Source organism: Triturus cristatus, chromosome 4_2 (assembly GCF_964204655.1).
Source record: "Triturus cristatus chromosome 4_2, aTriCri1.1, whole genome shotgun sequence".
NCBI classification, from domain to species: domain Eukaryota; kingdom Metazoa; phylum Chordata; class Amphibia; order Caudata; family Salamandridae; genus Triturus; species Triturus cristatus.
Genome location: NC_140586.1, coordinates 589,689,384 through 589,705,171, shown reverse-complemented (window position 1 = coordinate 589,705,171; position 15,788 = coordinate 589,689,384). Strand labels below are relative to the sequence as shown.

Sequence of the window (15,788 nt, the reverse complement as noted above, 5' to 3'; positions counted from 1 at the left end):
CTAAATACAAAGAATGCAAGGGCTTACCCCACACAGAACAGGATACAAGCTATCTCCAAGGAAACAGCCTTCTACCAGAGGGGACAATCTCTGACAGTGAGGAAGGTAATGAAACTTATGGGCATGATGGCATCCTGCATCCCACTCATCCTGCACGCTCGCCTACACATGCGAACATTCCAAGAATGGATCACCAACAGCTGGTCACAAGCCACAGGGAGTTTGGACTATCTAGTGGTTGTTACAAAAAGGATACAAACAGAGACACAATGGTGGGCATTCAACAACATAGCACAGGGGAGACCTTTCAAGAACACAACTTTATCTGTGACAATTACCACAGATGCATCCCTCAACTGTTGGGGAGAACATCTGAACCAACTGCAGGTTCATGGGCGATGAAGACTCGATAGAACACATCAACTTCTTAGAAAGGAAAACTTCTTCTAGCACTCAAAGCATTCCAGAAACAGATTCAGGGGAAAACCATCCTCATACAAACAGACAACACAACGACCATGTTTTACCTGAACAAACCGGGTGGAATGAAATCCTTTACCCTGAGCAGGCTTGCGCAAGAAATCTGGCAATGGGCAATACCACAGCAAATCAATCTGCAAACAGTACATCTACCAGGGGTAGACAACATCGCATCAGACCGGCTAACCAGTCAAACAGTTGCTCACACGAATGGGAGCTAAAGCAAACAATAGTACAATACCTGTTAAACATCTGGGGAACGCCAGTGTTGGATCTCTTTGCAAAAATGCATAACAAGAAATGCCGTAACTTTGCATCCAGGTTTCCACACCACCTATCAAAGGGAAATGCGCGTTTGCTCAATTGGTCTCAGACATTTGTCTATGCCTTTCCATCAATTCCCCGATGCAAAGAGTACTAAAAAAAGCAAGCCAACCAGGAACAAATATGATTCTAATTGCCCCCCGTTGGCCACAACAGACATGGTACTCAACTCTCCTAGAACTCTCCAAAGGAGAGATTATCAGGATCAAAGCAGACAAAGACCTGCTAACAATGCAACAGGGCCAAATCTCTCGCTCAGAACCAGCGATGCTACAACTAGCAGCCTGGCGCCTGAATACATAGAATTGGACACCTCAAACTGCCGTCCAGAACCATGGAGATTCTAAAGGAGGCAAGAAAACAGTCAACAAGGAAATGCTATTCAGCTAAATGGAAGTGATATACCACATGGTGCACCGCTAACAACAAGACAACTACAATAAATATACAGGAAACAGTAGTCCCATATCTTACCTACCTTTTAGACAGCAACATCAATTTTTCCAGCCTAAAGGTACACCTCGCGGCCATAGTGGCATACACAAGAGGAAAAACATGCAAAAGTTTCTTTACTTGACCACTCATCAAAAGATTTTTGGAAGGAGCAAAAAGAGTGGCTCCTCCAAGAACTGCTCCTGTACCAACTTGGAGTTTAAATACAGTGCTGTCTCAGCTAATGGGAAAACCGTTTGAACCCATGCATACAGCAGATATCAAACATAGTACTCTCAAAACAGCATTTCTCATTGCAATAACATCACTACGGAGAGTAAGTGAACTACAAGCATTAACTGCACAAGAGCCATACTTACAAATCCTCAAGGATAAGGTAATCTTAAAAACTAACCCACAGTTTTTACCAAAGGTGGTAACTAAGTATCACTTGAATCAAAACATCATCTTGCCACTTTCCTTCAAAGAACCGAAAACTAAGGCAGAAAGAAGCCTCCACACCCTGGATGTATGGAGAGCTCTACTATACTATCTGCAAAAAACAGAACAAGTAAGGAAAACAAAACAGTTTGTGGCTAACTCACATACCAACACAGGATCAGTTGTCACTAAAGCAACCATTGCAGGATGGATAGTACAAGCTATACAACTAAGCTATACCAATGCCAAAAAAGAACTAACAATACAACCAACAGCTCACTCCACTAGGAAGAAAGGAGCAACGCTGGCTTTCATGGCAAATGTACCAATCAATGCCATCTGCGCAACAGCCACATTGGCATCACCACACACATTTACAAAGCACTATTGTGTGGTTATACAAATAAATAAGGAAGCTCAAATTGGACAAAGGGTGCTTCAGTACCTATTTGCTAAGAATTCCTCTCACCACAGCCTCACAACCACGGGAAAAACCGCTACATAATCTGATGCACAGCATATGAATCCAGAAAAGGATTCACGTTGCAAAACAAAATGGTTACTTACCAGTAGGAGTAGTTTTGCAGCTTGAAGAGTTTTCTGGAGTCACATGCGACCCACACATCCTTCCCCCTATAAGGAACACAAACAGGTGGGGAAGCAAAGTACAACGTTAAGAACTATAAATAAAGACCATCACAAGGATTAAACAGCATAAAAACAGAAAAAAGAATCCGAAAATGGCCACCACGCACATCGACCTCCAGGATGCCATCTAACGTCATACAGGGGACGCACCTGACACTAAATGGTGGTCGACAGCAACCAAAACCAGAGAAAAATAAATAAATAAAAGACCATTCCGGACCCAACCACTAGATGGCGGAATGAAGCACAGCATGTGAATCCAGAAAACTCTCCAAGCTGAAAAACGACTCCTACTGGTAAGTAACCATTTCATTATGTTGTAGCAATCCTATGTGAGAAGAGACTCCTCTTTAATGTGAGCACACACACGTTCATTATTATTTTCTTATTATACCTTTTAATTATTCTTTGTGATGTCACAAAAGTATTTACATATTTAATTACTGCAGTTCTTTATTGTGTTATTTCTTTTAAGTATTCAGTTTATGGTTCACTCTCCCACCGCATTTTGGGACTCCAAGTACCGCCATCAGAGGAACAAATTGAATATGGTGAAACACTAGAACTTGTGATCAGACGTAACAAAAGAATCATTGGTTCCTATGCATATTGTGTTTTTTGATTTTTTTTTAAATCACATGGTTTCATTAATGTACTTGCACAACTTTTGGAACATGTTAGTCTTCTCACACATTGATGCTAACATTGTCTCCGACAATGAATCAATATGGCCTCCTCGTGTCTTAAACATTTTGGATGCGATCTGATCACATGTTCGGTTGTATTTAATTAACATTTTGTCAGACCCTAATTTTTAACCCATTGCAAATAGATTTCCGTTCTGTAAGATGAACTCAACAGTTGTTTTTCACTTTAGTCTTTTTCTTTTTTTACTTGTAGCTTTTCTAGCCCGGCAATGAAAAAACAAACCTAAATAAATAATTTTTCAGACAAATGGGGGATGGGAGCACACTGCCTCACCTCCCAGCACAGTTGGCCCCTTAGCATTGTGGTAAATGCAGTTCACAGTGATTTCTTACTTGAATTTTAGCTGTAGTGACTTGCAACACTTCATTTAATGTTTCTATTTGATATGTCTGATTTGTTTTCTGATAATCTTTGTCTAATGCTACATGTGCAGTCTGGCCAATGTAAATAAACCCACATGGGCATTTTAATTGATAAATAACATTTTGTGTTTTACATGTCGCATAATATTAACGGAAATCTTCTTTTTTTCCGGTTATTGGATGTTGTAGATAGGCTCCTTTCATAGCACTGTTGAATTTTGAACAATTTAAGCATGGTGAAGTGCTCTTTGATTTGGTAGTTAACAAAAACTTTGTGTAGAGTCCGTTGATGTCGGCTTTAATTAACATTTGTTGTAATTTCTTTTAATGACATTATACCATCATTGGTTGTTGGGCGCTCAATTCTTTTAAATTTTCATAATATTTTAATAGATTCAGTTTAGAACTCAGGTAAGAGGTTGTTGGGTGAGGGCTAAGTTAACTTTAGGATCTGGGTTAAGGTTTGATTAAGCAATAGTTCAAGGAAGGATGTATTAGAAAGTGTTATGGTTAGCATTTGAGTAAGGAATCTTAGGTTAGCAAATGTACCTTTACTGCTTGGTCACCCCACGTTTTTCAATTTTTTCTATAGCCTATTTTTGCTGGCTTAAGGGCTCTTTGCATTTTACTGATACCAAACTGTAGTAACATGCTTGTGTTTCCACTGTAAAACATATGCTGTACATTTGAACTCTGTTTGAAACTTAAGACAGGTCTGTGCAGAGCAGGGATTGTTTCAGCAGTGTGTTTTGATCCACCCATAGTAGGTTAATTGAGTTGGTACAAGTGCCCACCCCCCTCGTGAAATTAATTATCAATTTCTGACCGTTAAAGTCTTGGTAACAGCTAGGTGTAATGAATGTGGCTACTCACCATCAAGCCACACCCAAAACCCCAACACTCCCATAAGACAGAGGTAAGACACAACACTCGCTTAAGGCGAGGTAAACAAACCAATCCAAATGTATGGATTATAACACACATAAGTTTATTAATGCAATGTTCAAAACGGTAGGCCAAATATATCAATCATAGCAGACTCAAAGAAAACTATTGATTAATGCAATTCTAAATAAAAAAAAGTAAGCCAAATACATCAGTAGATACAGATTGCCAATTACCTACAGTAAACAATTCGAGTAAAATGCAATATGTACAGGTAGCAGAGAGTAGAAAATATATACAAGAGAGAGAGTGGCTAGAAACACCTCACTGACTTATTCTGCAACATCCTTGCCCATTCTTTAGCTGGGAAAGCCCTGTCACAGCCCAGGTAGGAGTGTCAGCCGGGACCCAAGTTCCATCACCCCCACAGCAGTACGTCTACTCTTTGGTGAACTTCTACTTGAGCTGCGAAAGCTTCCAGCTTAAATATAATTATTCAACATGAGGTGAAGTTTCTAGAAAACCCTGCCCCTTTCTCATTGGAAACCGAGCAGGCTATACAAGTCTGCGTCAAGGCCAAGACCGCGGCTGGCCAAGCCTCTGTATTTTGACTCTGAGACAGAATTTGTACATTCCACAGATATTATCCAGTTCACTCTGGTCATTGAGGTGCGAAAAACAAGTGTAGAACAGAAAGACCTTGAATATGAATCGCAGGCACTGCTGTTTAGGCAGGAGCAAGGCAAAGTCAGACATGAGGCAATGTCAAAGCCAATAGTAAGAACTCATAATTCCGTGCACGCAGAAGCAAGGCAAAGTCAGAAAGCAAGATGGCATGAAACCATGCCAAACCCAATAGTAAGCACTTATAATATAAATGTATTGTTCTACTCCATGGCAGCTCTCACTAAAAGACAGTAAGATTACAGAACAGAAGGGAAGCAGGCATATGTAGGACCACCCTACATTAAGGCTAGGGTAAAATAACGCACTAAAGTCAGTTAAAATGATGGTAGTCAGGGGGCATCATGGGGTGCCAAATCACAAGAGTGCTTCTTTTATTACACAAGAGTAGGTGTAATGGATCATTTTTAAAGTTAGGTTATGGCTTGGGGTTATGGTTAAAGGAGTGTAAAGAGCAAGGAATGGGGGAATATGATGGCACTGGCGAGTGAAGGCACGTTGGATGGTACCTGGCTACCCTCTTGTTAAATTGCAGACACCGCACCATGTATGGGGACTAAAAGATTTGTGGAGGGGTAATCAGTTACAGGTTAGTTCATGGGTTAAAGTATGTCTATCTACAACTCACAAATGTCATGGCAACTATTCAGTGTTTTACGTCTACTTTTATACCCCTTTCTATTTCAATTGTTAAAATGCAATGTCTCGAAGGCAGGGACGGGGCATACCAGGAACACAGATGTTTATCTACACTATTTCTGAACTTTTGTTCAGTTCAGTGATATTAACTTTCATCGTAGCACTATTTCTGCATGTCAAGTGTGTATGCAGTTTTGGACTAAGGTAATACGGAGGTAGACAAATTACATTTATCTAAACTGTTAAAGAAACACTAATTATTAGACCTGGCCCAAGAAACGACTGTATATACTCTTGTGTTTTAATGGGATGAGTTTCAAATATTTTTTTAAATACTGTTTGCCATTGTCCTTAGTTATTTGTTTAATTATTGGCTCCCTGTTGGTTGATACCCTTACCTGCTTAACTCAAACGCAAATCCTGATGATTACATTGTTTTGTTTTTCTTGAGTGCTTTTCACATTGCTGATAGTGTTGTAGACAACTTGGTTTTATTTAAAATGTCTCGTCAGTTTAAACACATTCTGCATGAAATCACTCACGTATTTTGTGTGTTACTTTAAACAGTAGAGTGCAGCCTACACAGCCATCAGAGGTATTTGAACCGCTGCCCAATTTGGGGCTAAAGAAAATTGAGTTCCATATATCTACAGATTTGCCAGCTGTGCTCGAAAGAGAAAATAATAACGGTAAGCTGAAGTCACTTTTATTTCACGTTTGCATTGAAAAAGGATATTCATCTTTAGTTGGGTTGACTTTATTGGTATTATTGTTTGAAATTCTGTGTGGCTACTTTATAATGTTTATGTTTCAGTGTCATAAATATTTAACAGGAGCACCTAGTATTTCCTGAGGCGGAAGCCGGCAAACGCGCGCCAGAGCTGGTATTTACGCTGTTTTTAAATCGCTTGCTGATGCTAAATCTTTTAAACTTTAAAAACTTGCTAATTTGCACTTACTCAGTCGTTTTGCTGTGTTGCCTCCCGGGTGCCACGCTCTCGGTCAACCGGGGGCAGAGACCCGAATTCCTGCTTGGGACGGCCACCATTTTGGTGGTACAAGCAGGCGGCGGACTAGTTGTTAAGACCTCATTGACATAAAATGCCTACGCCTGAGCGCACGCGCAGCGGACGCGCGCAGCGGGCGCGCCGAAAACGCGCACAAGGCAAGCCCGTCTGCGCCCTTACAAAGGCCCCAAGCCAGGAAGGGCTGCCCAAATCAGAAGTACCACTCCTCTCCCGACCCGGATAACGTACCCCCCCCAAGGCGTTACTGGATATTAGAACGGGAAAAGCATCACAGTTCACCACCATGTCTAACTGCCCCAATGCTTTTCCTCTAAATCTTAAAGGACCAGTGGCATGCAAGACTTGTTTCTTTCACTGCAAGCTAAACACTCTGGACTGGCCAAAGGGGTTTGACCTGTCGGACTCATGCCAACTCAGCCCAAAATGTATCCTCTGCAATGTTAGATCCCTAGCCAAGCACCCCATCGAAATCTGGGACATGATCAGTTCACATTCCCCGGAGTTGTGTTTTTTTACAGAAACTTGGCTAAATTCCTCAAATCACCCCCAGATTAATCTAGCAATCCCTGACGGCTATAAATTAATCCACTTGGATAGACAGGGGAAACAGGGGGGCGGAATCGCGATAGCCTTTAAAAATCATGTAAACGTCCAGTGGACCTCTACACATAGCATGGACAGTTTTGAACTAGGCTTTTTTAAGCTCACTAGATCACCATCTGACAGCTGGAACGGCGCCCTGATTTATCGCCCCACTGGGCCCAGAGCCCACTTTTCAAATGAACTAGTCGAGCTGATCGTCCTGCAAGCTCTAGCATCCAGTAATTTTATTTTGCTTGGAGACTTCAATTTCCACTGCGAAGATTTAGTGAACCCAGAGATGAGCAACCTCTTAAATAGCCTAAACCAAATTGGGCTCTCTCTACTTTCAACGGCCCCCACGCATAGGGCAGGCCACGCTTTAGATCTAATCTTCACCAATATTGGGCATTTATTCGGGTTTCCCCCCCCCTCCCCTTAACATGGTCTGACCACTTCATGGTCCTTTTCTCCACTCGACGGCTACCGGGATCCGAAGCACGTTCAATTCAATTACGCAGACCTTGGAACAACCTATCCTTAGAAGCCTTCGAGGCTGCCTACCGCACACAGCCACAGGCAGTTACATTGGCAGACTTAAATGTTTCGGGACGGCTGAAGAATTTTACCACCAGACTAACCTTCGGTTTTTGATTTCCTAATATCCGAGAAAAAAAAATTCTGTCCCTCCAAACAGCGACAATCAGCCCCCTGGTTTACAGGGGAACTTAGCGCGGAGAAATCCAGGTGTAAAGCCTTGGAGAGACGCTGGAGAACCAGTAAAACTCCTCTGGACAGACACACCTATAAACAATCCTTATCTAAATATCATCAAAACATAAAAATAGCAAGGAAATCTTTTATTTTAAAACAAATTGATCAGGCTACTAACTCTTCGAAAACTCTATTTAACATAGTTGAAGACTTTTTCACCCCAAGCCTGTAGATTGCCTCAAATGGAGTCACAGGAACTCTGTAATTCCCTTGCGACTCACTTTCAGGAAAAAATTACCTTGATATGTGCTAACTTCCCCTCTCCACTAGCCCAGACCGCAACCTCACTCATTAGTTCCGCAGAAACTAACCAGAGGACCCTTGGTAATCTCAAACAATTTGAACCCCTCTCTATAACGGAAGTCAGTACTCTGCTTTCCTCGGCTAAATCTGGTTCCCCTAGTGCCATGTGCCCCCCCCCCCCCCAGAATTATGGCCCTCATAGCCTCATGTTGCGCTCCGGAAATTCAAGGAATCTTCAACAGTTCCATCAGTTCGGGCATAATTCCTTCCATCTGGAAGGAAGCTTTTGTCCGACCCATCCTGAAAAAAACGGCGGCGGACCCCCACGTACTCGGTAATTACCGCCCCATATCGCTATTGCCCTTGTTGGGCAAACTACTCGAATCGGCCATAAACAGACAATTGAGTCACTACCTTGAATCCAACAATCTTTTAGACCCTTCGCAATCAGGTTTTCGTCCAGGATTCAGTACCGAAACTGCAATCCTGGCAGTGACCGACTCACTGAGGCAAGAAATGGATGCCGGAGGATCAGCTATTCGGGTCCTCCTGGACCTCTACGCAGCATTTGACACCATTGCCCACTCTAAGCTGTTGGAGAGACTGCGTTCCTGCGGCATTCAAGATCAAGCCCTAAAATGGTTACAGAATTTCCTGTCTGACAGAAACCAAACAATCATGCTGGGACCGTATCGCTCAGATAAATGCTGTTTGGGCAAAGGCGTTCCCCAGGGCTCATGTCTCAGACCCACCTTGTTTAATCTGTACATGTCCCCTTTAGCTAAAATAGCAGAGTCATGCGGGTTTGAGATAATCTCATACGTGGACGACACCTAGCTTATTTTCAAAGTTAACCCAAAAGCAACATCAGAACACCTACGCTTCGCAGCTGGAATGCTTACTATTTCCAATTGGATGACCGAGAATTATCTCCAATTGAATCCAAGTAAAACGGAATTTTTTTTAATTGGGAAAGCTCCTCTCTCTTGGTCTCAGGATTGGTGGCCGCGAGAGCTGGGTGCCGCACCTGCTCCTAAACAAGTAGTGAAAAATTTGGGGTTTAAACTTGACCAGGCACTCTCTATGAAGGAACATGTAGCAGCAATCTCCAGCTCCTGCTATTTTAGCCTTCGGCTTCTACGGAAGATCCTCCCCTATCTGCCCATCAAGCATCGCAGAACCCTAGTCCAGGCCATGGTGATCTGTCGCCTCGATTACGGCAACGATCTGCTGGCGGCAGAACTAGGCCCGACGCTGCTAAAGAAGCTACTGGTCATCCAAAATACCACTGCGCGAATGATCCTAAATCGTCCAGCGGGCTCACCTTCAGCCCTCTGTTTCTAGACCTTCATTGGCTCCCGATTGCGAAACGAGCATACTTTAAGACCTGTTGCCTTACTTATAAGGCCTTAAATGGTAAAGGTCCCAAATATCTGTCAAATAGACTCACTAAACAGACCACTACTCGCAATCTAAGGTCTAATTCTCTTGAGCTCCTGAAGACCCCCCGAATCCGCCTCGCCCGTTCTTGGGGAAAGGCCTTCTCATATCTTGCGCCACGCTACTGGAATATGCTTCCTATTTCCATACGTTCTTGCCCCTCCCTCACTATCTTCAGGAAACAACTGAAAACTTTTTTGTTCTGATCACTTAGGGTTCTATTTCTGCTGTCGTGTCTTTTCCTCTCATACCCTCCTCAGCAGACTACTAGGTATAGCGCCGAGATGCCCCAGGGTGAGTCGTGCTCTTTAGAAGTATCCCTAACATAACATAACAGAGGTATACCCAGTTATCTTGGGAGGGCTAAAAGCTGTGTTTTGTTGATTTGCTTTTTATGCTTTATGAAGTTTTCCCACTCCTATTTGCTAATTTTACTTTTCTTCTGCATATATCAAAATAGGAGGATTCTTCCTTATTCAGAATACTTGTCATTATAGCATTAGCACACATTTGCTCATTAGACTTTCTTGTCTCCTCCTTCAGCAAGATTGTCCCATTACTTTAATGTTGTTTCTATTTGTCCTTAACACTTGCCTTTGGACTTGGCAGCCCGGGATGCGTCAGTGTAGCATAGGAATTTTGCCAAGAAAGAGTAATGCTTGCGTTTAGATTTCTGAGGTTGTTTCATTCTTCCTTGTACCACCTTTTCCACGTACATTTTAGAAGTGCCCTTACTCTTGTCTAAATGATTCTGCGGAATCTTCTCCACTGAATTCTTTTATTCTTGCAGAGCCGTTGCAACTTTTTTGTCAAAGTATCCGGCTAACCATAGTTCTCTCTATATCCTCTATTTTCTGCTTCCCTTTCAGATGTTGTTTTCGGTTAGGGCTGTAGCCCTGGTTATTTATATATTGTTTTGTCACTTAATTTTAGATGTTATGTGCCTATATTGTTTAACTTGCCTCTTCTTTACCCTCTCTTTCCAGGATATTCCTATATTTTCCATTCTTTTCCTACGTGTTGTGTTTTCATAGCACTACCACTGAGAAGATGTTTAAGGTACGGCATGGAGTATGTGGGGTGTGGTGTTTGCCACAAGAGATTATTATTGGCTTACTGTTAGCTGATGCTCTTATTCAAAGCAATACATTTCCCATCCTTACATTTATCCGTATATTTGCAAGAAGGGATATGCCTATACAGTTTGCCAGGCAAGTTTTATTAGCTTTAGAATGTAGCATTGTGCTGCATTATTCCTGGTGCTGCAAAAAAAATTAATTTTGAGATGTGTGATGTACCATTTAACACTGAAGCCCTCACTTTGATTTGGCTAGAGCCTTTCCGCCCTGTAGGATTCTGCTCAGACATTTCATGTTTTTCCCTTGTTCCTCCATTCAAGATGACAATACACATATCGCAGTCCCACAAAAACTGGGCCCAGTTTCACACTTATGTGCCTAGTTAAACTACAGTGAGAGGCTGTGAGCACAAACGCAACACATGCCCCTCTCTCCCCCTTCTAAAGGGGAGCAGATTTGCTCTACCCCAGCTCTGCCTAGCCTTGCCGAGAACTCAAACCATCTTTGAACCCCTGCTTTCCGGCCCCTGACTCATAGCACATTCTCTTATTAGCTTGGTGTTTAAAACTAGCCCTTTTTTTTGTCCATCCTTTACAGGAGTTCCTTGCAGGACAATGGTCACAGGCAGACGGTCACTGGGAAGATCTAGTGTTGGTAAGGGCCAGTGCACATCACTGTCTGCTGTAGTGGAACGGCAACAACCTGTTGCAAGGCAGGCCATTCATGGACCTCATTACCACGGCAGTGTCCGTTTCTCGCTGGGGGCTCATCTCCACTTAATGACATTTCAAAGTGTGGTCACCTAAGGTTTCCATGTCAATTATTTAGAGCTTAAAGCCCTTCATCTAGCTCCCAAAGCCTGTCGGAACATCCAAGCATACATAGTCTTTTAAAGGACAGAAAATATGACCTCCATGTACTACCTGCAGAAACAGGGTGGCACGCATTCTCCACAGCTCTCACCACTAGCACAGCAGAGTTAGCATTGTACACCAGCAAATACATCTCCTCCACAGATTCTCTTCTGGGGTGGACAAAGTATTTGCAGACCTGCTTAGCATAACCTATCAACAAGTCCATGAGTGGGAAATCCACCCACAAGTCCTACTACTGTACTTCTGTTGTTGGATTGTTCCACAGATAGATCTGTTTGCCACTCACACGAGCTCAAAACGCAAAACTTTGCCTCCAGGTTCCCACAGTCCATTGGCAATGCTCTATGAGTCAACTGGTCAGGGATATTTGCCCACACTTTTCCTCCTCTCCTTCCATACGTGGTAAGGAAGCTACAGCAAACATCTTTTACTAGTAGCTCTCACTTGGGTGAGACAACCATGGTTCTCTATATTCCTTGAGATGTCTGTTACTTCTGACAAGCTCCTCAACAGGCCAGAACTCATGCAGAACCAATACAGAATCAGACATGCAGCCCAATATAGCAATATGGCACCCGAGGTCTTAGAGTTCAGTTATCTCTCTTTTCCACAGTAATGTATGGATATTCTCAGGGAAACCCTTAAAAACACCTAGACCTTTCTCAAACCCTCTGCAGGACATTGTTTGCCACCTGCTCTAATTTTAAAAGTAGGTTAGCTTTACACATGTACGCCTTCACCGAGTTGCTATTGCTGCACATATGAAAAATAGGGGGGATCTTCATTATTCAGAATACCTGTCATTATAGCTTTGATGAAGGGCCTTAAGAGTTATCCTGCCCAAGGTGTCACCTGCACTTCTGGAACCGTCATGTGGTTCTCATTAGGCTAATGGGCCCTCCTTTTCAATCATTGCACTCTTGCCCTTTTAAATTCCTCTCGTGGAAAGTGGCTTTCCTTATAGCTATTACGACTTTAAGGTTAATAGTGAGCTGCAGGCTCTTATTCCGTGAGAGGCTTCCATTAAAGTATTGAGTCATTCTTAGAACTAACCCTTAATTCCTCCTCAGGGTTGTATCCCCTTTCCACCTTAGCCAAACAATCACGCTCCAGATTTTCTAATCTCAATCTGATCAAGTGCCAGAAAGGGCGTTTATTCATTAGGCATTAAAAGGGCTCTAATGTACTACATTGATGGACCTAAACCTTTTTATAAAACACAACTTTTTGTCGCTTTTGCTAAACCTTATAAAGGTCACTCAATATTAAAAAGCTGACATAGCCAGAAGGATTGTTAACTGCATCCAACGTGCTACAACAAGGTCAAAATACCCGTGCCTGCCAACTCCTAGGTCAGATTCTACTTTTAAGAAGGGTGCAACAATTGCTATCTTGGGAAACAGTCCCATAGCTGATATTTGTAAGGCAACTGCATGGTCACCTCTGCAAATTATTGTGTTGATATTCTAGCTCGTCAGTAGGCTAGAATTGGCCAAACAATTTTGAGAACATTATTTCAGACATCTGCAACCTCCATTGACAGACCACTGCTTTAGGGGAGTGCTGCTTTAAAGACTATGCAGAGCAGGTGTATCTACAGCCACACATCCTACGAACAGAAAATGTTACCCTGTAAGCATCTGTTTGAAGTGTGTAGTGCTGTAGCGTCACATGTGCCCACTACCTTCCTGGATTCAGTGTTTTCTGCAGATGTCCTATACTCCTTAATAATTTTTTTTTACCATCTAATATGTGTGGCCACCATACTGAAGTCACTCACTCCTTAATTACGATCATCTGCTGTGCGAAACACAATCTAACACTGGAGTCTGTGCCCAGGTGCATTACCAACTAAGGGAGAAGTCACAGGACATTGTGTGATCAAAATACTTCTTCGAACAAAAACAACTTGGAATGTCCGAGCCCAACACAAGATGACCTGAGTAAGACAAGCATATCAATCTAGGGCACTGTACGCTACCAACAGATACTTGTAGGAAAATAATTTCTTTCCCCTTCTGGATTGAATGTAAGCTTATTTAACAGGTTTAAGACATTCTTGGTGTCTTTTAATTATGAAGGCAGCTTTTTCACTTTGTTACAAAGTAAGTAGTTGCAAAATTTCAATAAAAAGCCAACCCTAATTGCTTTACCAATGTTTGCTCATGTATTGGGATGGCTTTACTAAGGTATTTTCATTCATTATCTGCGCTTTTGATGGAGAATGTAGAACTTCATGGTTAGATTTGTTCGAAGCAGTAGTTCAAGCAATATCTAATTCGAACTACTAAGACAAGTGCATAGCAGGAGTGTGACATTGCTATATTGCGACGCCTAGGCCATATTATTTGGGGTCAAAGACAATAATTGTTCATGTTTATTTTGTCCTTGGGACAAGTAGACCCAATCCCCTGCAGCACAAACCCTTTGGCTGCCAGTTTACAGTACACATTATAGATCAAGTAAGGATATTGTCTGAAGTTAAGGTAAATTTATGCCAATATGTTAATGTTGTTTGAACTTGTATTTATGGTTCAGTAATACAAAGCTCTTCTTTTTAGGGTGAACACTCTAAGGAAATGTTATCTCGGACTGCACTACTGACAGTGGTTCCAGTCTAAAAATGTGTACACGCATTTGCAAAGTTTAACAATATAAGGCTATGTACAGTGCTCCCAGAATGCTCTCTAATTAGATGCAGTTATCTGCAGGAGTTTGAAAATAGATTGATGATCCTCTGCTTTCAAAATAAAATTGTTCACAAAAAATGCAACTAGGAAAAACATTCTTTTGCTAAACTACTTTGAAATTGCAGTTAACATTTCTTTGAAGCATCCTTCAGTAAAATGTGTTGATGCAGGCTAGCATTTCCAAAACTTATTCATAATGGAAAATCACTGCAACCAGTTTTAGCAAGATAATGGGAAATAAGAAAATAAACAAACATTGGCAAAGCCAAATAGGTCTAAGATTGGTGGTCAGCCTTTTGCTTTTGTCAGTACATGTCTTGTTTTGATATGGTTTTTATAAAACTTTGTGGTACCTTCTAGGCCCTCACCATTATAACAAACGTTAGTAAAAAGCAATGATATGTTTTCATCTAAAAAATCCCCCATTGCAACAGCAGTCCCTGGCACTGAACAAAACTACTTTGTGTGTCGATATGCTTCTTGTGAAAGAGCGGAAGCCAGTCGATGGATGGATAGATAGATTGGGAGAGAATATTAATAAAAACAAAAGGTCTTGATTAACTCTAGACCTAATTCGGGGCCTATTTCTTGAAGAAAGTCACAAAATTGCACCCTTGGTAAATGTCCTTTTGAGCAGATTTATGGCTTTTGTGAATTCACAGAAAAGTAACGGAAGTAGGCTAGGAAATCGTACTCCTAGAAAATGTTTGTGAACCTCTTTTTAGCTTGAGCAAATAAACGGGTGGAGGTTTGTTCATGCGATAATCTGTTGAGCATTTGCAAGTTCACTTTCCCTCCAACCACTTTTTTTCTAACCCTGGAAGAAGTTTTACTTCTGCAATTGTCAGGAGAACATTTCCAACCTTTCTCAGTATGGAAAAAGATTGGAGAAGAGCTAGCGAAACAGCAAAAAACATGCAATGTAGTAGGTTTGTACAGAAAAAAACGTGCATTCCAACCCTGTATGTATTGCTTAACCGCTTCAGTGCCCATGACGAGATGGTCTCGTCATGGAGCGCGGTTGCGCTGTGCCCATGACGAGACTATCTCGTCATGAACCCCGCCCGCTAATGCAATGGCCGGCACAGGGCGGGGAAAGGGCGTGGCACTGAAGGGGTTAATGCTACTTCCAGCTCCAGTATGTAAATCTGCAGAAAGGTGGCAAAATAAAGAAATTGCTGGAATTCAACCCTACTCGAGTATGAGCCCTGTCATAATCAGAAATGCTAATATTAAAGCTTTTATATAATGAGATTGCAGCCATAATTTGTTGCTGTACTATGTGGCACCACAGAGAGAAGTAGATTTTATTATGGGACAAGTAGATTTATGAAGCAACCTGTCCCATGAACAAGTAGATATTTTAATAAATTTCAAACCCCTGGCCTAGTAGAGCACCTCAGACATAGTTCAAGGCTAGAATATTTTCTTTAAAACTGAGATCGGCACTTTCTCTGTTTACCTTGTAAGACACAGG

At 41.9% G+C, this 15,788-nt stretch overlaps 1 protein-coding gene across 3 annotated transcripts in view; it reads left to right on the top strand.

The window, feature by feature from the left end:
- RNPC3 (RNA binding region (RNP1, RRM) containing 3) overlaps positions 1 to 15,788 on the top strand; it is a 343,990-nt gene that overhangs the window by 187,239 nt on the left and 140,963 nt on the right. For all 3 annotated transcript variants that reach the window (XM_085602252.1, XM_085602255.1, XM_085602253.1), the window contains exon 9: positions 6,171 to 6,292. In XM_085602252.1, coding sequence (XP_085458378.1) covers positions 6,171 to 6,292 — 122 coding nt within the window. The remainder of the gene's footprint in view (positions 1 to 6,170; positions 6,293 to 15,788) is intronic.